Source organism: Homalodisca vitripennis, chromosome X (assembly GCF_021130785.1).
Source record: "Homalodisca vitripennis isolate AUS2020 chromosome X, UT_GWSS_2.1, whole genome shotgun sequence".
Taxonomy (NCBI): domain Eukaryota; kingdom Metazoa; phylum Arthropoda; class Insecta; order Hemiptera; family Cicadellidae; genus Homalodisca; species Homalodisca vitripennis.
In genome coordinates, this window is record NC_060215.1 from 31,733,157 (window position 1) to 31,756,516 (window position 23,360).

Genomic DNA, 23,360 nt, shown 5'->3' on the forward strand with positions numbered 1-23,360 from the left:
TAAAGTGTGATAATATTATAAATATTAGAATCCGAGAACCAGTTTATTCTTCATTTTATCTAGTTTAAGAAACTATGTAATAGCATCCACGTTTTCTTGAAGGAAAATTAGATATATATTACAAAAACCTTTCAAATTATTTTCAAAAATAAAAAAAATAATTTTCACACTAAATATTTCTAAAATAAAACCGAAATCTTGCATAGTATAGCCTAAAACAAAGTTGTGGCGTTTGCCACTTTATTTTTGTTGGGCGATGGACGGGCCGGCAGCAGTTTCCCTGCAGCTGGTCGAGTCGTCTGCTTTTCCAGATGGTTAACCTCTTCTTCTAAATGTTTCTTTGGAATTCTGCCTGTTATGGTTTGTTCTAGTGTTCAGGCTTCTAGATTTCTGGAATTAGGTTTTTTCGCTCTCTTCTCTTCAGGCTTCCGTAGGGCGAGGACGTTCTACGAGTTTCAGTGGTCGGGGTTCAAAATCAAAGCTGGCTGCCCGCTCCCTCGACGAACCGGCATGGTGTTTTGGTGTTTAATATCGTAGCCTGCCTTCCAATCAACGTTCCACGACCTCATATAATTAATTAGGACCCAGTCATTCCAAATTCAGTGTACATGGCATCTACCAATTCCCCACATATTGGTAGCAGATCATTATATTTATATGGAAGGCTAGGCGTAGCAGGTGGGAGTGGAAGAATTCTACACAACTATGAGAGCTAAGTCCTAGTTTTAAGTTTTTTAAGGAGTAGACGTTTTTCTAAATTTTAGTTTTCTAAATTTTCTTTACAGTTTTTACTCAAATGTAGATACTTTTTCGAAGTAACATGTTTCTAATGTGCAGGTCTGAGCCATGCAGTTCTTGCAACCAACTGTTACCTAAGCCTAGTTCTGTTATAATAATTCAAAATGTTGAATTGCAGTATTTCATAAACTTTAGTAACTTGTTTTCACTAAATATTTAGGCATTGGTAAATGGTTGATGTTTTTCAAGCTTAAAATTTACTTTAAACAAAATTAATAAATTTTTTCCTGACCAAGTTTAACTCTTAACCTATCTTTTTAACACCACCTACAGTTTAGCCTCTTGCTTTAACCAAACCTTGTACTTAATTATTTATACTTTTTAAACTTAGCAAGCACCTTTTGGTATTTTACAATTTAGCTTTGGCTCAGATATGTGCAAGAAAAGTTGAAGAGAAGGGCAGATGCAGTTGGTGGCCGCTTATTATACTGCAGCCTTTGAATAGCCTACTATTTGTTTTTAAAGTTTAGGCTTTCTGGTTACTATTTAAAACCCCCAATCAGTTTCCCCAGATTATTTACTATGGGTTGGCTTATAATGAAAAGTTTTCTTGTTTTTTATATAAATTTCATTCCTTTCCAATCTTTCACCTTATCATCTGATTGATTAAAAATTAACCTCTCCACACCAACCCTTGGTTCTAAATGCAATTTATTGATGTTATTCATACTTTATGATTTTTTGTCTACTATGTTGAATATTTTCAATTGTTACAATGTATTGTGTATTACATGTATTAATGTTAGTCTATACACAAGGTAAGTGAAGCTTTACTGTTAAATTTATCTGATTATTTTCTACTTTGAACTATGTCAGACTTTTATGTAGGCCTATGCTATTTGAATGTTCAGGGCATTTCAAACTTAAAGGATTTATTTATGCTAACAGTATGAAATTTTTTCTTAACCTTCTTCAAAACTTTAATGTTACTGTGAAAATAATTCTTTTATATCCTTTTATTAAAAGCCTTTTGCTTCTTTTGACTAGTGCCTTTTTAATTTAAACAGTTAAACTTAATATGGAGTATCCTTTAGTTTGAACAATTAATAAAAATAACATAGGCCTATGTTTGTTTTGTAATGATTATGAAGTTGCAGCTTGGGGTTGGATTTGACATGCTGACATACACATAAGTGATTTAATTACTTACAAAACTAAATTTTTCTTTCCAAAATGTAGTAACATCCTTCTTTTGCAAACTTTTAAAACTTTAGTTTGCCACCTTAAGGGTTCACTGTTAGTTAGAAAAAAATAGGTTTCAGTCAAAAAAAACTTTATAAAATACCAAACCCTAGTGGACTCTTTGGATTGATTGATATGTCAGCTTGCTTGATTCAACTTCATGTGTTTAACATACCTAATTTTCAGTTTAGGCTAATTTAAGCCTTAAGTAGTTTAATTTATTTTTTCCTTTGGTCTTACTTACTTACTGCCGGGGCGTAACAAATCTCAGTCGATTCTTTGCCTCATCTATGAGCCTCTTCCACGCCACCCTGTCTTCCGCCAGATCCACAGACCCTCCACACCGGGTCACATCTTCGACCACCTGATCGCCCCATCTTATCCTTGGCCTACCCAAAGGGCGCCTTCCTGCCGGTACCGCCTGGTAGACCTCTTTTAACCTTGTGCCCTCCTGTCTCCGATGTACATGTCCTAGCCAGCTAATTCTCTTTGCCTTCACCAAAGCCACAATATCAGGATCTTGGTATACATTGCGTAATTCTCTATTTTTTCTTATTCGCCACACCCCTTCATCACATATTGGTCCAAATATTTTTTGGAGAACTTTATTCTCAAAAACAATCAACCGCCCCTCATTTTTCTTCGTTAATGTCCATGTTTCACTTCCATACATTAGGACTGGTTGAATGATTGTTTTATAAATTCTTATTTTGGAGCATTGTGACAACAATCTTGACGTAAAGAGTTTTGTACACGCCCCAAGACACCTATTTCATTAGCTAATTTGCTTTGTATCTCTATATCCTCCACATTTTTGCTGTTTATTGTTACACCCAAATATTTAAAACTTTCTACACAGCCAATCAAGTAGTTGTCAATGCTTATGTTTGTTCTCACATTTCCAGCATGTCTTCCAAAATGAATAATTTTAGTTTTATCTTCATTTAGCTCTAAGCCTACTGTTTGACATTCTTTAATAAAACTTTTTGTTAGTGTGGAGAGGTCATCCAAACTTTCTGACAAGATCACTACATCATCCGCAAATGCCATTACGTTCAGGTCCACTCCTAATTTAACCCCTTTGGTCTATGCTTTCTAAATTTTAACTTTCACTGGGTTTTTTGGGACATCTATCAATTCGTCACATAGTTATAAACCAACATAACAAACCATACCTTGTGCTATATCACTAATTTTTAAAATGGTTAGATGACAATCTTTCTGGCAAGTTTTATGACATCACTGTTGCCAAAACAGAAAAAATGTCACCATATAAAGCGTACAAAATTTGTTTAGTTCATGAGCTAAGTGAGGACAATTTTGATCGTCGAGTAGGATTTTGTGAAATAATGATGCGGAACATTGATAATAATAAAATGAGATTAAACAACATTGCTTTCGCAGATGAAGCAACTTTTATGTTAAACGGTAACGTTAACAGACACAATTAATTGTATAAATTAATAGTTTATATAGTACATGTATAATAATTACTTCAATCCCACGCGCAACCTATGAGTTGCATGGGAACAATAGAAAAATGTATTGCATGTTATTCCTGAATAAAGATGATTTGAACTTGAACAATGCTCGTTATTGGGCTGAAGTCAACCCTCATTGGATAAGAGAGCAATATACCCAGCACCCTGAAAAATTAAATGTTTGGCTTGTCATTGTGAGCAATCAGTTTGTTTGGCCCTTTTTTTATTTATGAAAACCTTAATGCCGAGGTATACCAGTAAATGTTACAAAATCAGGTTTATCCAGCTATCCAAGTAGTAAAAAACTGTCCTGGACAGCAGTTTGAACATCTGGTATAAAAACACAGGTTAGTAAGTTTTACCAGTTTTATTGCTTAACGTAATTGTAATTACTAGTGCTACTGTAACTTCACATTTTGAAATTTTAATCTGCCCCTCCAAAAAGCCCTGTTTCGGTAGAAGGGTGTCCTGAGTTTCATTTTTCCAGCTTTGTCCATTGAAGGTTGAGCAGGATCTGTCCATGCTTGTAATGTAATTAATTTCAATGAGCTGCCATTTCACTTTTATTTCCTAGAAAGGTGTTCCGAGTTCTATCCCTCCATCTTTACCATCAAAAACTAAATAGAGTGTATCCGTACTTTTAACTCACACTGTATAAATAGTGGTGGTAGTGTTGATTCATGTACTATATGAACTGTCAAGACACGTGCTTGTCAGATTGACATTATGGTACCAATTGTTACCCATAAATCGATTCAGATCAACATTATAATGTCGATTGCCAGTTCTAGGGTTAATGCATGAACTACATGTGTATAAACAGTAGATGTATAAAATAAACAATTTGTACAGTTTGCCTAAGAGCTCTCAACATAAAGTCATTGTGTACATTAACAATTTTAAACATAAAAATGTGTTGAATACCTGAGAAGCAGGCCCAGGGGCAAGGGACTGTATCTTGTGCAGCAGCCAGCCCCGTCGGGAGCTGACAGAAGGCGGAGAGGTCAGCTTGTATCTCCGTCGCCTCTCCCGGGGCCGGCTCTGGCTCTCCGTCAACTCCTGACACATTGAAAACAGTTGTAAGAAACACACACATGAAGCCTACAGAAGCCGACCGGAAATGCATTGTAAGTACTCTGTCCAAAAGGACTGAAAGAGGATAAATTGTTAATAGTTAAATACACACAAAAAGCCCAGCTGTATGCACCTTAATAATGCATACTTAAACAATGCATATTGTGTGTTCTTATATATTTTTTGGCCATGATGTTCGTTTTTAAAATATCAAGTATAATTGTATCAATACATAATATATTGGATCTATAACAATGCTAAAAAATCTTACATGTTCAATATGCTGATTCTTAAATAAAAAAATAATGTAAATAACAATAATTTTTGTTGAATACATTCATAATGCTTTCCAATGTATATTTACTTAAATGAATACAAATTTATGCAATTTTACCATATCATATCGTATGCTTCAGACCCTGTTGCAAAAAGTACACTTGTGTTTTATGAACATAATTTTCAATTATTTTTATACCATATTAATATTGAGGAATAATTTATATCACCGGCACCAAAATAAGCTCTTGGTCAATAGTATAAAGAAAATCATTAATGTACAAGAGAAAAAGAAGTGGACCAAAATCAACAATTGAGGGACACCAAAAGAAACAAGTTTCCCATTCTGAAATACATTTATACTGCTTCATAAATAAAGATTTTACTTCATTTCTGACCAATATGTGATATTAAAGAAAGGCAACTAGTATAAAACCTTGTATATTCAAATAATAACATAAAATGATGCACTAAACCAATAACCTTAACAATTATAGAACACTCTCACAATGGCATTTTTTCCAGATTAGTTTTTCAAGAGGAATCTACTATGGTTTAGCTTTTCCTGATGAATTCATTGTACTGGCAAACTTTAATTATTGGTCGAGGCTGACACAATTTTTCTTTTCTGCTTGAAGGATGTAAACATTTATTTTCTGTAAGATTATATGAATGTTTATCTGTCCGCAGTACATCTAGAGAATGACAATGAGAGCTATGTAGATTTGAAATTTTACATGCAACTTTAGCGAAGCCTGTTACACGACATATGATGTGGCGTAATCTTACCTTGTCTTGGTATGATTAATATCATCTTTCACACCAATAAAACTAATCACATCTCCAGATCCAGTTAGGTAAAGTTTTCGAATTGGAACTGTGACTCAATTGTTGTTTAACCCATACACTCGAAGGCAGTATTTATAATCTACTGGCCACTGCCATTTTGTTGGAAGTGTGTATTAATTTTTGCCGTAATATTGTCTCAGCTCGTATGTCCAGCTGTACTGGCAAAGATATAATACGTCCATAGCTCGTAAGGCCAGCACCACTAGCCACTAAACATAGCAGTTATTTTCTAATATTCTCTTTGTTTCATAATGAATGGTGAGTGCTGAAACCTATCGAGCAGCTTTATTTTAAAGTAATTTTTAAGTAAAGCAGTACATTTTAAATTAGCCTATAATTTTCCTCTAAACATTGACTGTGCAAATAAGACGAATGACGCATAGTGGGCCTATACACTAAAGTGATTGAAAGGATAGAAACCTAGAAAATTTTACTAGACAACGTGTCCTAACTATTCGTGACTACACATTACTATGTATTTTTAGTTTTTTTTTTTAAGTTTTATTCCGTAAAATAATGTAAAAACTAAGAAAAATGTAAAATAGTTCATGTCTGAGTATAACATAACTATAAAGCTGTACTTTATAACATTTTAATTTGCATATATTTGTTAACAATATACATATAAAAGTTAGAGGCAAACAACAAATATGGCCAACGAGCTGTCAATGAAAGTAGCGTGGCAATCTGTACTGGCCATACGAGTTGTGAGGCCAAACTACGGCAAAACTAACGCAAGCTGTCTGCAACCTTGGTATGGCAAAGGGTTAAGAATTTTGTCACTACTTAAAGAGCAGACTCTGAATAACAATTACAATTTTGGCATTTTAATGAGGGAATGACCAGTTGTCTCATAAGCTGTCATATTGTGTCAATCTAGTCTTTTCTTAATGTAATTTATATACATTTGTTAGTTGTAATTTTAATATTTTTGATTACAACGTTATTAGTTTCAACAAGAGCAGATACAATCTGAAACAAATCTAAAGAATGGATCTGTAAATTTTACTTCCTGAAGCTGCAAAGCCTTCCTGTTACTGTTAGAGACAGTTTCCCAGATTATGTAATGTCTCTATTGCAAACCGGTTTCAAAAGCTTGAGAAATTATTTTAAAAAGTTGCACATAAAATCATATTTTAGATTTCACAGTAATAATTGCGTAACTTACCACAGGACATGAGAAGTCGTGACAATGGATTGTTTCGCCTTCAGAATAGTTGTCGTCATTGTTTGCGTGTAGTGGTCCGAAGTATCGAGTCTGGAACACAAACATAATTAAGATTTAGATTAAGCTTTGCTATTGGTGGATGACGTTACTCCAACACATGACGATGTTCATTATACAATGCTGTAACCTCATACAGGGTGACTGCCGGGAACCGGACGTATTTTAAATGAATAGTACAACCTTATTTTATATAGTAAAATTATTTAATTGTGGAATATATATTGGTGAAAACATACCATTTCAAAAAACATATGTTTTATGGAACCTTTTATCCTAGTTTGGGTTTATTTCTTAAAGATGATATCATGCATGTAATGGCCGTTAACCTGGATACAGGTTTCCAACCTCTGGAGAAAATCATTACGCACTCTCATCAACATGTCTTGTCCAATCAAATTCACCTCTTCGGTGATTGCATCTTTTAGCTGCAATAATGTTCGTGGTTTTTGAACATAGACACAAGCTTTCAAATACCCCCATAAGAAATAGTCACAGGGCGACAAATCTGGTGACCTCGGCGGCCACGGCACGTCACCAAAACGTGAAATCAACTTGCCAGGGAACATCTTCACAATTCCCATCGATGCAGCGGCAGTATGCGCTGTAGCCCCATCTTGTTGGAAGTAAACATTTTTTCACGTTTATTCCTCGCCTCCGAAGTTGTAGCTTGAGATATGTTTCCAACATGTGAACATAGCGTGCAGAATTCACTGTCACTGTGACTCCATTTTCCTCAAAAAAATACGGACAAATTATCCCAAAGTGGCCTACAGCACACCAAACCGTTACTTTTGGAGAGTGGAGTGGTTTTTCATGAAAGTTACATGGATTTTCAGGAGCCCAATATCGTAAGTTTTGTTTGTTCACTGAACCGTTTAAGTGGAAGTGAGCTTCGTCGCTCATTAACATCATTACATCAGGATTATCAGTAAACAACACCTGCATACGTACTGCGAAATCTTCTCTTTGTCCATAGTCCCTCTATTTCAGTTGCTGTACCACCTGTATTTTATAGGGATGAAATTTCAAATCTGATTTTAAAATTATTCTGACAGAATCGCGCTTTATGCGTAGCTCTTGTGCGTGTCTTCGTGCAGAGCGACCCGGGCTCCTCATCAAAGCAGTTCTCACTCTAGCGATGTTGTCTGGTGTTCTCACTGTTCTTGCTGGACCGGGTGGCTTTTTCTTTGATACTGTTCCTGTTGTTCTGAACTTGTGCACCCATCTTAGCAATGTATTCCGGCTTGGAACCGTGTCATTTCGCGCAATATTAAAGTGGCGTCGGAAGATACGCTGTGTTTTGATAACGGATTCGCCATTTTTAATAAATGTGTCATATGCAAAAACACGATGCTGAACTGACCACTGATCCATCGTGACTAAAATGGTAAAGCTCACTCAAAACAATGACATAACCTCAATCTCCCTAGAACGTGTAACAACAATGTAACAGCTGTTGCAAATTCGTCCGGTTCCCGGCAGTCATCCTGTACTTTCCAACAAACCTGTAATACTACCAAAATTTAAATTGGTGGACCTTGATGTACAGAAGAATCTCAAGCTTCGAAGCCACTGTGTTAACCAGTATAAGTAATATTAATCAAACAAAACATTGTATTAATATTTCAGTTTATTTGTTCACACACAACTTATCTAGTGACTTAGACTTTTGAATGTATCATGCTTACTATGATAAATCATCGGCTTTGTTACAAAATTCACAGGTGCTCAGGAGCAGTGGCGTATATAGAAAATTATTTTGGGGGGAGGGGGCTGACACACTGAGTGGTTTAGGAGGTATAAATCACCTTTCAAAAATATGGGCTGAGGAATATATCTCAGAGAAATTGCCGACCTTTAAGACTTTGTTAATGTCTTCTAGCTTAAAACAAACTATTGGGTGTAATTCTTTCAAAAATATTGATGGGGAGGGGTACTGGAGCCTCGTGATCCCCTCCCTTATATAACCCGATGCTCAGAAGAGTTTAACCCTTTGCGCTCGAAGGTAGTATTTGTTATTTGTCCTTGGAGCTCGTATGGCCAGCTCTACTGGCCGCCGCCATTTTGTCGGGAGCACGGATTAATTTTTGCTGTAATGTTATCTCAGCTTGTATGTCCAGCTGTACTGGCCAATATATAATACGTCCATAGCTCGTAAAGCCAGCACCACTGGCCACTAAACATAGCAGTTATTTTCTAATATTCTATTTGTTTTATAATGAATGGTGAGTGCTGAAACCTATCGAGCAGCTTTTGAATTAAACAACTAAGCCTTCATTTCAATCGTTTTAGCGCCAAAGCTCAGTGCAGGCAGTAAGGTTATGTACGAAAGACTGCGCAGTATGCAGTGACAGAAGGGCTGGCAAAGAAAGAAAACGTAGTAAATTTTACTGCAAGACTTGTGCTAGCCAACCCGGACTACACATCGGTGTTTTGAAAAATTTCATTCCGTAAAAAAATTTAAAGACTAAGAAAATTGTAAAATAGTTGTGACTGTGTATATAGTAATAAAACATAGAACTGTAATGACATTTATTTTCTTACATTTGTTAACAATATTAATGTAAGATTTATATTTCCTAAATTCATGCTTATCTTAGTATTAAAAAGTTTATATAAAAGTAAATTTTAAATTAGCCTATTTCTATTTAAATTAGCAATTCTTCTCTAAACATTGACTGTGCAAATGAGACAAATGGTGTGTAGTGGGCCTATACACTGAAATGATAGAAGAGATGGAAAATAGAGAAAATCTAGAAAATTTTACTAGAAGACGTGTGCTAACTATTCTTGACTACACGTAGGTATGTATTTTTAAAAGTTTAATTCCGTAAAAAAAATTTATAGACTAAGAAAAATGTAAAATAGTTTATGTTTGAGTGTAACATAAATGTACAGACATACTTTATAACATTTTATTTACATATCTTTGTTAAAAATATACGTTTAAGAGTTAAATTTTCCAAATGTAAGTTTATCTTTGTAATAGAAATATTCATTAAAAATAAATTTTAAATTATTTTTCAATTCTTCTTTAAACATTTTAAATTACTATGCAAATAACGCGGAGGAAATTGAAAAATAATTCCGATCTGGTGAGGCAAACAACAAATATGGCCGCCGAGCTGTCAATAAAAGAAGCGCGGTCAGCAGTACTGCCCATACGAGCTGCGAGGACAAACTACGGCAAAACTAACACGAGGTGTCTGCAACCTTGGTCAATGGCCAGTACTGCTGGCCTTTCGAGCGCATAGGGTTAAGACCTTTGGGTCTATCATCCAAGTGTTATCATTTTAATAATCTCAATGTCAAACGTTTTTGCTTTACATGAGTATGAGTGTAACATATTTAAACACAATTTAATTTCATTCAAACTGAATTTGTCCTTTTATTTTATGAAACATAAACGTTACTGTACCTATTTCTATTTCTCACGGATGTCCTAGACCTAATCTAGCCTGTAATAGGCTAGATAAAACAAGGTGAGACTAACTCTGGTTGAAGCAATGACAAAACATAGTAACAAGTAAAGAGAAAATAGTTCCAATGAAGAAAGTAATAGAGTTTTCAACGCAGTCTTTGTACTACAAAATTACTTTACTTTACTATTTGTGTAGTCAAATTATTATTCTATTGTAATTAAACATAGTAAGAATATATCTTTGGTTGGTAATGATTTTGTTTCTAACTATACATCAACTTTAACTGTATTTTTTATCATTTTTGACAAATTATTGCGTATCTATGGTACTCTCCGTCCAATTTTCTTGAGATACACATAAATATAAGTATTCCAGTGATATAAAAAGTTTGACATACATCGATCACATAAACTGAAGTTTTAGTTAAGTAACGAATATATGTCAACAATACGAAACTATACTTATGGAGCTGAGCACTAAGTGAATATAAGTTATAATATTTCTCCAATGGAACTTAGGCATCCGGTCAACCCGAAATTGGTGATAGAAATTATTTGCAGATAACTGTGGTAGCTCAGTAAGTTGTATGCTCTAACCTCATTATGTTACAGGGCTATCCCCTGAAGAACCGTGCCGATCACATCAATCCATCTTCCCCTTTGGCCTTTGACTGAGCTCATGAAGGTGGCAAAGACCTTTATAAATTGAACTTAGGCCAAGAAATCCCAAAACATTTTTACAGTCCATTTGATATGTAGAAAATGGTGACAAATTGTTCTAATCAGCAGAACCATCTATCATCATCTATTATAACAACAAAACTATGGAATATTTTTTAATACCAAGTTTTATCAGGATTTATTTAAAAGAAAGTTGGGTCTGTTATCCTTTTTCAAAATATGGCACATCGAACGCTCACCTGTAGAGGATGATAAAACCCATGTACACATTTACAATTTTGATTTTTCGAAAGTAGAAGGGAACTGAGCTACATAACTGAAAAATCATATTTGCTTGTTTGATCTGACAGGTATGACTACAAGTAACTATAGAAGGTGGGGGAAATTCCAATAGTTTTATAATGCTTTGTAGGATCACGCATGTGGAAGTTAATTTACATCAGAATACACAGTCTGCAAAACCTGATAGTTAAGGGCCAAAGATATTCAATGATGACTATCTGACGTCCATAATCAGTCTTCTGATCAAACCTAATCAAACCAAATAAAACCTGATAGTTAAGGGCCAAAGATATTCAATGATGACTATCTGACGTCCATAATCAGTCTTCTGATCAAACCTAATCAAACCAAATAAAACCTGATAGTTAAGGGCCAAAGATATTCAATGATGACTATCTGACGTCCATAATCAGTCTTCTGATCAAACCTAATCAAACCAAATAAAACCTGATAGTTAAGGGCCAAAGATATTCAATGATGACTATCTGACGTCCATAATCAGTCTTCTGATCAAACCTAATCAAACCAAATAAAACCTGATAGTTAAGGGCCAAAGATATTCAATGATGACTATCTGACGTCCATAATCAGTCTTCTGATCAAACCTAATCAAACCAAATAAAACCTGATAGTTAAGGGCCAAAGATATTCAATGATGACTATCTGACGTCCATAATCAGTCTTCTGATCAAACCTAATCAAACCAAATAAAACCTGATAGTTAAGGGCCAAAGATATTCAATGATGACTATTTGAAGTGCATAATCAGTCTTCTGGAGTGACCTAATCTTCTAGGTTTCTCCAGTGTTTTAGGAAGGGAAGAAGAGATTGCATGTGTTTTTCTATGGTTGGTGAGAACTGAATGTTAGTTGAGGAAAAGATGGGGATATGAGATGAGGAATTACTTGACAACTTGAACGTCAAAACCACAGGCAGTAAGTTATGCGCTCGTTTAAATCAAGTGGATATAGTTCTAGAACTGATTGAATTTTGTACAGGCATAGTTTCAGACAACGTTGGCATTGGACAAGTCATATACGCCCTATGTGTTTGCTGATATATGTATCCATCAAAGGTATTTTTCTGAAAGTTTTGCTTGAAGATGATCCATAAGCCGAGGAGAGCCTTACTCCTACCTGCCTTTGGCACTTCCTCTTATCTTTCAAAACATTCCACTTTGAAACAATAGTGTTTGTTACATGAGTTTTGGTGTTTAAGAAATCTAATTATAAACATAAAACTGTTGCAAAATAAATATTCCCTGTTCTTGTATGAGATTCTTTTAACTCACAATGACGCAATTGTTTAGTTTTCTGGTAACACTTAGTTGGACAATGTTCCTAACTAAGTTGTGGCAACTGGATCTGTTACATGATTAAAAACAAAATGTTCCCAGTTTACTGAACATTTTATGCCAGTGCTTACAACTTAATACTTAACCCTTCGACTGGCAGGAGGGTGATTTGCATATGTTTATAAAATTCATTAATACATATTTTGTACTGTTGTTATAGCTGTATTTGGTATCAATTTGTTCAAAATCTGAATATGAATCAAAATAAATATATACATTTTTTTTTAATTTGAATTGTGATAAAAGTAAAAAGGGTGGGGTGTATCTTGGGAATATAGTTTTGTAAATAAATTTAAAATTGCAATATAGACAATTTCACAAATTTATTCTAGTTTTTGAAAATCTAGTTATATATTTTTAGTGTATAAACTGGACATGTACACAAACACATTATTCTCAGCAATGGAAACATAAATTTATAAAACAGTTATATTTAGGACTACAGAGTTTTATTGTATACTATAATTTAGCTAATAAGTTCTACACAATAATAAATGTATTATTTATATGATAAAGTATACTGTTTTGAAGTCTTACATAAACGTTTTGGTTGATGGAAAGTAAAAAAGATTTTGAAATATATTTTTTGGCTGGACAAAAATAAAAACTAATCTTAATTTTTCTTAGTCCATCAGAATTTTCACAATCATGTTTAGACATTGCTGAAGTTTAGTAAGCTATAAAAGTTTTAAGATATGTAATTTACTTCCTTATAGCCATAAAATATAACTGTAAATACATGAATGCCTCACAAAACTTATATTGGGTATCTTTTGCAATAGGTAACCTAGATGAACAAAAATAATTGTTATAACACTTCACTAGTTATGACAATACACTCTTTAACATTTATTGTAACTAACTAAATAAATGACAACCCTATCACAGTTCTCGACCAAATAACGACAGTGAAGCGCTACTAAGGAAATTACTCATCATCACTTTTGTAATGTCAGAGTTGATGTAGAGAAGTTAACAAGTTATATATACAAAATAATTTCTTTGCGTTGTATATATATATAAATAATGTTTCAAATCACCTGGTTACATATTATAATGAGTGACGAGAGCGGGCACTGCATTATTTTGAGCGCTGAAATTTCCATTGATGTAAGTTGAGACACAGTGGCAGCAGTATAATAAGCGGCCACTGCCACAATCGGATCATGATTATCGATTTTAAATATTGATACTATCAAATACAACGTTGGCCTATATATAATCACAATTAATCATTGCCAGCTGTTGTTATTTCATGTATGTAGAGAGCAGGTTAGTCGTAACGAGAAGAACAATGGCAATGAATGTGCAGATTTTAGCCAAAAATGTATTTTTAAACATTGAGCAATATTTTGAATTCAAACTTCATAAATCCACTAAGTTCTGCAAACACCTAAACTATAATCTAATTGGAGAGTTAAAAAGAAATCATTAAAACCGGTTTCAGGTGTGACTGCATTGCTGATCATCTTGCAGAATTATGTATCGGCAAGAAGTAATGAGTATTGATGGTAATCCATTTGAGCATTTTTTAATTGCTATCACACGTGTATACCCTGAGAAGTAATCGTAAGTACTACACGACGACTCAAGAGTAGTTTAAACTAAACTCGTCGTCGTTAATAACTAAACTGTATTTAAATATAGTTTAGTTATTTTATACAATTTGAAATAAATACATTTCTATCACATATAAAAGTATATAGTACAATTTAAAAACCTACAACTTAATTCACTTCGACTAAATTATCATTCAAAATTCATTCAAAGTAAAATTATGTTTGGAAAAATATTCAAAGTGAAATCATGTGTTTGGTTATTAACTAATGACAGCGAGAACAATGACGTGAAGGTAAGGAAATGTTATTGTTTTGTTTGTAATTATATATTATAATTTAATTTATATATTCATTTGTAAGACTTAAAATCCAAAATCTAAATTGTTCTTTGAAATATCAATTACATTATTTGTTCCAACATTTTGCTTTCAGTATATTTAGATGGTTGGATGGTCATGAATATCGATGATTGGATATTATTCAATAATCATGATCTGATTGTGGTGGTGGCCGCTTATTATACTGTAGCAGACACAGCGTAATCAATGGAAGATCTGTTGGTTGCCAGTTAAAGGTTTAAAGCTTTAATCATAAAACCAGACATGTTTAAAATGTATAAAATAAACACTAAAATTATTATTTATTAGGCGTAAGTTATTTAATGTTAACTGTAAAATTTTTTAACCTTGGCCATTATATAAAGTGATGTGCCAAAGATCCCAAGCCGTTTTAGACAAAAGTATGAGTTTTCTAAACATCTCATAACTACGATATTTTTTAAAATTGATGAACCAGATATCTATTCATTTTATGTGAAATTTATTTCTTAATCTATGGAATTAAAGGACTACTTTATTTACAAGTTGAGTAACATCAATATTTGTAAGGACATGTCATTTTCCTTTCTGCCATTTCTATGCAAGTAAATGAAACACAATATTTGAAATTCATAATACTTAATATAAAACTAAAGTTATTTCTGATAAAATAATTAAAACTGTTTATAGCACATATTTTTTAAAAACTAAAAATTATTTAACACAATATTTAAATCAGTAGAAAATGTTTTCAGAAATGTCAAGATACCTATTACTGAAATCGTCATCACTGCCCATATCCATGACTCAACTAAGTTATTAATTGGTGTATTTTCGATTACGGGATACTTTGAACGATTCATTTTAATTATTTTCAAATCAAATAAATAAACTAATATTTAACTGCCCAATTTTATACTGTTTTAACCTAAAAACATGAAGCAAGGTGGAATATTCACAAGGTAGTGAAATACAGTTGTATGCGACAATCAGTGAGTAGTCAGCTGAGATGAATTGCAATTTCTCAATCACAGACTGACAAAATACAAAGTCAAAGCTTTACGAACTAATATATTTTGATGCAATACATCTTTGTACACAAGTCTGTGGAATTACAAAGCATTTGGTAAAATAGGTGACCAGTAAAATAATAGAAATAGTGCACGACCGCACTATACAGACGTCGGGAGTTGATACCATTTTTACAACATCCGTATAATATGGACGTGGAGCATCACTAACCACAAATGTCGAGATTCCGGGGTTCAAGGGCAATTCGGTAGGTCTAGTCTACTGTGGGAGATGACTGTTGGAGTTGATGGGGTTTGTTCCCTAACCTCAGAGGTTCTTACTAGCCTCAACAAGGGTGTGCCACCTCCTGCCTACTTTGACTAGAGGGGTTGGTTCAGAGCTGGGCTCCTCTTCTTCCAGGGAGACATGACTTTGAGATTAGTGCCCTAATTCTTCCTCATGGATCTCGATAGGAGGTGGCCCCTACCCCTAACCTTACCCATCCTGAATATCTTGTCACTCCGGTAGTGTAGCAGTGTTAAGGTTCTTACAGAACTAAGTGCAATCTATAAGCTTCTTGTCCTAAGAGGGAAAAAAGAAAAAAAAAGAAGAAACAAAACAGATGCATTTATATTTCTTCCTTGAGAGCAAGGTTTGTTTACAATGTTTCAAGTGGTTGTGGTCTGATCACACAACTGTTTAAGAAAATCCTAGTGACCAGCATCGTAGTGAATCGATTACTACACATGTCCACTTTTAGGAGCCAATCGACTTGATACTTCTATTCTGTAGGTGAAATGTCATACATAAGTAATACTATTTTTACTACACATTACAGCACACTGGTCTTACTTTGACATTCAAGAAGTCATTAATACTGGCAGGCGGGTTGGACATATGATGGTAGCTGAATGCCGGGGTGCCCTCAGCGAAAGAAGATGGAGGAGGCGGAGCATTGTCGTCTCTACCACTGCTGCTGCTACTCTGGTACTGCTGGTACAGCCACACCTTGTACAGCTTATAGCAGAGGTAGCCTCCCAGCCCCAGCAACAACACCACTCCAGTTACCTTCACTGCACAAACAACATAACAGGTATACTTAATAAAACTAATCATTGTGATCATCGTTGTTTATATTTACTTAGATTATGATGTTTCTTTGATTACTGTTTTAAAATCATGATTTATTATGACCTGCACACAGCAAAAACTGCTTACTACTCCCTCTTTGAAAGCCACCTTATGTATGGTATAGTGGTATGGGGAGGAACCTCCAGTGCTAACTCGGAGAAATCTCTCATACATCAAAAAAGGGCAATAAGATGCCTGGCAGCGATCAGGGTGCAAGAAAGCTGTCGAGAAGCTTATAAATAATTGAAAACTCTCACTGTGACATCACTCTACATATGTGAGGCAATCCTCCATGTGGTCTCCAACCCTCAAACAAGAAATGAAGATCTGCATCAACATCACACAAGACACACCTCCAATTTTGCACTCCCGATACATCGGCTCACCCTGTATGAAAAGAAGCCATCCTACAAGGGAGCACTCTTTTTCAACAAACTCCCGGACTACATAAGAAACGCGCCAGCCAGGAATCTGAAGAAAACCCTGACTAATTGGCTACAGGACAGGCTCTATTATAAAAAAAAAGAATTTATGTCACACAGTTTTAGTCAGAATCTCTCTATTTTTGACGCATTGTACTATTCTCCACGAACATGTCAATAAAGATTATTGTCTATTGTCTATTATGCACAAGTTCTTAAAAATGGTTTCCTTAGTAATGCACCTCATTATTTAAAAGTGCAATTCTGATTCTCCTAGATAGTATAAAACAGTTTGTATTGTTACTTTTTTGTCTATGTAAGAGAGGGTGGATAATGTAGAACGACCAGGTTAACATTTGCCAAACTGGAACACAGTGGAATTTCATACTCATTGAATTCTTTGCCAAAAACAGAGATATGTTTATGTTTTTTATTTTTGTTTAAGTCTGGTGAGTGGTCATATTTGACAAATATAAATATTTCAATTATGTTTCAATCTAGTGTTTCTATACCAAGAAGAAGAGTTGTAACCTTCAGTTTACCCTCCTCTTCCGGCCACATCCAATACATCTTACTGAAACAATGCTTTTACCCAACACACTGTCTTTACCCAAAAAAAAACCTTTGTTGTTTTTTAAACCTTTCGAACCTTAGTGTTAATGGTAAAGATGCATAAGGATATTCACTGAGCAATGATTTATAGTTATCATTACATAAATTACATTATATATGAGTTACAATTTGTAAATTACAAACTTAAGTCATAATGTTACCTGGCACATTTTACAACATAAAGAACATATACACAATTTTGCACTCTCGTGTCCAAGCCAGATGGTGACAGTACTACCTACGTTGATTCTTTGTATAGTTCGGATTTTTCCAAACACCAGTCAATGCCAATAGATAAGCATTGAATATACATTTCATTATACTGAAACGTTGAAAGACACATCAACATAAGTAAAGCAACTTAATAGGTGGTGGCAAAAATCAGGCAAGAGGCATTTTTAAACGCAAAGCCTAAATATCACCACCAGGTGTTTCTCACTGTAAAGCGGTGAAAAAATTCAAGACACTGTGGCACTGGTTTATCACTCTTGATTCCTATTGTATGTTTATTACTACATTCTATATTCTTGATATACTATGGTAACTAGGCCTATTATTTTTTAATGGAGTAAATTATATATTACATAGTACTAACAATACTGCTGTAAGTAATTACAGAAAATGTGATATCCTTTTTATACTGATAAATAATTACCACCAGCAGAGTGTGATATGTTCCTGATTTTTTGGGCACAGATTACATATTCCAAAAAATCCACATATTAGCAAAAACTAGTAAATATTAGGCCTATTTTGGATGTTTCACACATTAATAGAAGTATATTTTAAGTAAACGTACATTAAACTAACCCTATAATTAAAAAAAAACAAGTACCTACATTACAACTTTTATATTTAGCTATGTACCTGGAATATTATTTATATACACAATATACAAATTTACTTAAATCAATTTATACCTCCATCTTATACAATTTGTAATATATGTTTGTACAACAGTTAACGAAGGAGACAAGAGCTGCATAACTCTAACTATATACTTTCAGTTATACCAACTGTTTATGATAAGAGTTATTAACCTACATAAAATTTCACAAAAATTTGCCAATTAATGAACTATGACTTTTTACTTTTACCGGACCAGTAACTAAACTATTTCTTTAAATTTCTTTGATATGACTATAATATCACTTAGAGAGCTTTTTTAAAGATTTTGTTTAGCAAAACTGTAGAGAGCCTAGTCAGAAAGATTTTGTTAAATGGAAAGTTACACTACGTTGAAGTTTACTTTTGTAAAAATTTGCATTGGATTATAATTGGTGGTAGTGAATAATGAAGAATATTTTGTGTTTTATCAGACAAAGGTGGAAAATTATTTTAAAATAATTTTGGTAGTACGAGGAGAATAAGTTAAAAATTGGCAAAACCCACATAAAAAACATAAAAGGACCCACAATAAAAGAACCAGCTTTCTTGTTCCCTCTACCTCCCTTTGTGTGCCCTCTCAATCGCATTACTCTTAGACACTGGCTAAAACCACTATAAATTACACAACAAAGTTCATTGCCGGCTTTATTAGTGAATGAGGTTGGAAATATCTTTCCAACAATTGATAGGACTAACAATACTGTACATTGTGATGAAATATTATTGTTAGGTAAATGTGATGACCTCAAAACAACCAAATATTTGTACTAAAAAACACTGATGTTTACATTACACAACAGTATTACTTTTTACACATCCTTACTAGTAAGTAGTATATATTGAATTCTTGTCAGAATTGTTCAATGTCAAAGAGAAAGGCTTGCTATCTAAGGGTAAAAATACACGGATTGCGACGTAATGCAAAACTATCAAATACAGTTCGTATGGAATAAGATAAACGGATCACGTCATGTTGCGATGTGTGTTTTATTCCATGTTTAACATCTACATAAACATTTGATAATTTCGAGTAGCTTCACATCGCATCGTGTTGCTGAGTTGCCTGTGTATTCATACCCTAACAGTTTATTATAATATTGTAATTTAATCCTTTCAGTCCCAATATCCAAGAACGAACTCATCAGAAATATGTATAAGGAAAGCCATGTAAGACTAGGAAGTGTCTCAAATACAATTTTTAATAATAGGCTAATTAAAATTGAACTAACTGTTTACTATTTTGGATGCTGGAAAAAATAAATCTTTCCAGAAGTCCCCATGATATGACGCAATTATAACTTATTAGTTCAAGTATTATAAAGTATAAAAAATACATGATTTAGGTTTTATGTACGAGGAACTTGTAATGGAAAAATGGACCAAAGTGGGAGAATGTTTGGTAAGTACTAAGTGTCTTTAAAAGAAGATAATTCTACTGTAAGCTCTGTATTTTAAAATTAACATTGAAAGTATAGATGTATTCAACAAAACTTAGCATTTATAATAAAATTTATGACACTGAATTTTGCTGCATAGCGAATACATTATTGGACGGATTTGACACAGCAAACATATAAACCACTAATTAATTTACTTGTAAATAGTACATTTTTTTTAGAGTTGCCATAAAATCGTGAGAGAAAAGAGGATATTTTAAGTGATAGTGAACTCTCGGGAATATAAAGATTAAGTATTCAAAACGCTACATCAACTGTAGAATTAAATAAATTTCTGTTATTACTCCTACAGTTTCAAAGTTTCTGTAAAGAAAATGGTGAATTTAAAACTATTAAAAAACAATCAAAGTTAAAGTAAAAAGAACATGGTTATAGTTTTTTAATTTAATAAACTGCAGAAATTAATGAACAAAATTCATAATTTTGTCTTACAAATACATTTTATTAAAGTACTGATTAAAACCATTATTACTATGACTGACTTAGTATGCTAATAATATTAATATACTTAAAACTTTTCAATTATAACGAAATCCTAAAATATCGAAAGCCTATAAAAAATCAAAATTATTAATCAAAAGTTTGCTAACAATTAACATTGCCATTTATATTATAGTACAATAATTAAATTTTCAACTTACTTAAAGATACCTAGCTTAATCACTTTCATCACTGTCAAGTGAAAGGACAGACCACTCAGTTATACAGGATCGAGCCAGTACTAGAGTCAGCAAACGATGGACAGCACCAAGTGTACTTGTCTATGAACCTCTCTTTCAATAAATCTTTATTTGACACAAGACATTAGTGGAGTAGAATATAATCTGCAGCTACGTTTGACACATACCTTGCTTTTAATTAACTCTAGTTAGTCTACACATTACTTTTGTACTACATTAAGCAAACATACAAAAACACACCGTCTCTATAGGATGCTTGTGGCTAGGAATGCGATAGATATAATAAACTTTACATTACGAAATTGAATTTCAGTTCCTACTCAATACCTTTATAACGCAAAATGTGGACAGTGTTTGGAAGACAGGACGACAATAAAGCAGAGGTTAATGGTCAGGTGAGTATGGAAAAAGCACAAGTGCTTAGACCAAGACCTTGATCACCACAAAGCATGCTTACTTAGGTAGGCCTTGTGTTGTGACTTCTAAAATGCTATTTGACAGTGTCAAGAAGAGTAACTAACCTTATACAGCATTTGATGATGAAAATGAAAAATGCCTTTATTACAGAGGCGGAGTTAGAGTTATCAAGCCCTCTCTACCGCTCAACCTCGTTTTGTATACAGTAAATTTACAATAGTATGATGCAATTGCGGTAAATTATTAACTTATACTATAAATATAAAATAACAAAATTGCTTAATCTGTAAAAAATTAAATCAACTTAAAACAAAAAATCTATAAATTGAAATGAATTCAAAACTTAAAATACAAAATAAAAATGTAAATTATATATATATATAATTTACATTTTTACGTAGATTTATAGACCACTCCATGCTGTTGTTAGTGCCATGCTGACTTCTGGTAACCAAGCACCATATATATATTCAAAATGAAGAATCAAAAGAAGACACATTCAATCACTCTAACACACCGACTGACCACACGACCGCCACAAGCAGCACCATCCGTCACCCCCACGGGCCCCCAGCAGTAAGACCCTAAACCCCCACCCCGAAATGTGCAACAGTAAAAGACCTAATAAAAATTGTTGATAGATGGATTGGAATTGATACTAATGTGGCTCTCCTTCTTGTAGGTCATTCACTAATATCAGAGATTAAGTTGAAATGATCAGACATATAAACAGGATATTTGGTTTTGATAGTTAAATGTAGAATAAAAAGTATTTGGAATTTACGTACTTGAAGTTTCATGAGTGACAATTGCTGAAAATATTGTGTAACATGCTCATGACGTCTGAGATTAAAAATCAATCTAATACATTAGTTCTGAGCACGGTGAAGTCTGTCTGATTGCTCAACAGTCATGTCATTCATTATGGCTATGGCCAAAACTGGTTATGTACTAACATTAATTATTATTTTATTTTGCCAATCAGTTCAGGAAGCTTATTTTATAATGGACTTTTTTGATCAAATATTACATTTTCATTGGGACAAATTGAACCTCAAAGTACTGAAGAGTATTTCAAGAAAAATACTTAAAGATCTTTTTGTTGGTTATGTAGTAAAATAAGTATAGTTTCCAAACATGTATATACTCAATAAAGTATACAATGAGATTAAACAGACTATTGTAATCACTAATACAAACGTTACCTGGTCCATATGAAGATGAGAGTGATGAGGAGGTGAGAGGGAGGGGTCCTCCAAGGCCGAGACTGGAGGCGAGAGTTTCCCAGTCCACGTCAGAGTAGTGGGAGGTGGGGGGAGTCTGCGGACACTCAGACAACACAAAGCCACACCACTCCACGTCCACCTTCCATGAGAGGAGGTCCAGACAGTGTCTTGCTTCCAGTCCAGACCACTCCATGCTGTTGTTAGTGCCATGCTGACTTCTGGTAACCAAGCACCATCATCCTACCTACAACTGAACAACTGTTTCTACTTATTAACCACCACCCCACGTCCACCTTCCATGAGAGGAGGTCCAGACAGTGTCTTGCTTCCAGTCCAGACCACTCCATGCTGTTATTAGTGCCATGCTGACTTCTGGTAACCAAGCACCATCTCCTACCTACAACTGAACAACCGTTCTTACTTATTAACCACCACTCCACGTCCACCTTCCATGAGAGGAGGTCCAGACAGTGTCTTGCTTCCAGTCCAGACCACTCCATGCTGTTGTTAGTGCCATGCTGACTTCTGGTAACCAAGCACCATCATCCTACCTACAACTGAACAACCGTTTCTACTTATTAACCACCACTCCACGTCCACCTTCCATGAGAGGAGGTCCAGACAGTGTCTTGCTTCCAGTCCAGACCACTCCATGCTGTTATTAGTGCCATGCTGACTTCTGGTAACCAAGCACCATCTCCTACCTACAACTGAACAACCGTTCTTACTTATTAACCACCACTCCACGTCCACCTTCCATGAGAGGAGGTCCAGACAGTGTCTTGCTTCCAGTCCAGACCACTCCATGCTGTTGTTAGTGCCATGCTGACTTCTGGTAACCAAGCACCATCATCCTACCTACAACTAAACAACCATTCTTACTTATTAACCACCACTCCACGTCCACCTTCCATGAGACGAGGTCCAGACAGTGTCTTGCTTCCAGTCCAGACCACTCCATGCTGATGTTAGTGCCATGCTGACTTCTGGTAACCAAGCACCATCATCCTACCT

At 34.3% G+C, this 23,360-nt stretch overlaps 1 protein-coding gene across 1 annotated transcript in view; it reads right to left on the bottom strand.

Moving 5' to 3' along the window:
• LOC124368887 overlaps nucleotides 1-22,618 on the bottom strand; it is a 105,028-nt gene extending 82,410 nt beyond the window's left edge. Inside the window, exons 1-4 of the mRNA XM_046826386.1 lie at nucleotides 22,326-22,618; nucleotides 16,366-16,586; nucleotides 6,829-6,918; nucleotides 4,386-4,520 (exon numbers count right to left, since the gene is read on the bottom strand). Of these exons, the coding sequence (XP_046682342.1) occupies nucleotides 4,386-4,520; nucleotides 6,829-6,918; nucleotides 16,366-16,586; nucleotides 22,326-22,539 (660 nt within the window). The 5' untranslated portion in view covers nucleotides 22,540-22,618. The remainder of the gene's footprint in view (nucleotides 1-4,385; nucleotides 4,521-6,828; nucleotides 6,919-16,365; nucleotides 16,587-22,325) is intronic.
• Nucleotides 22,619-23,360: the final 742 nt, after the last annotated feature.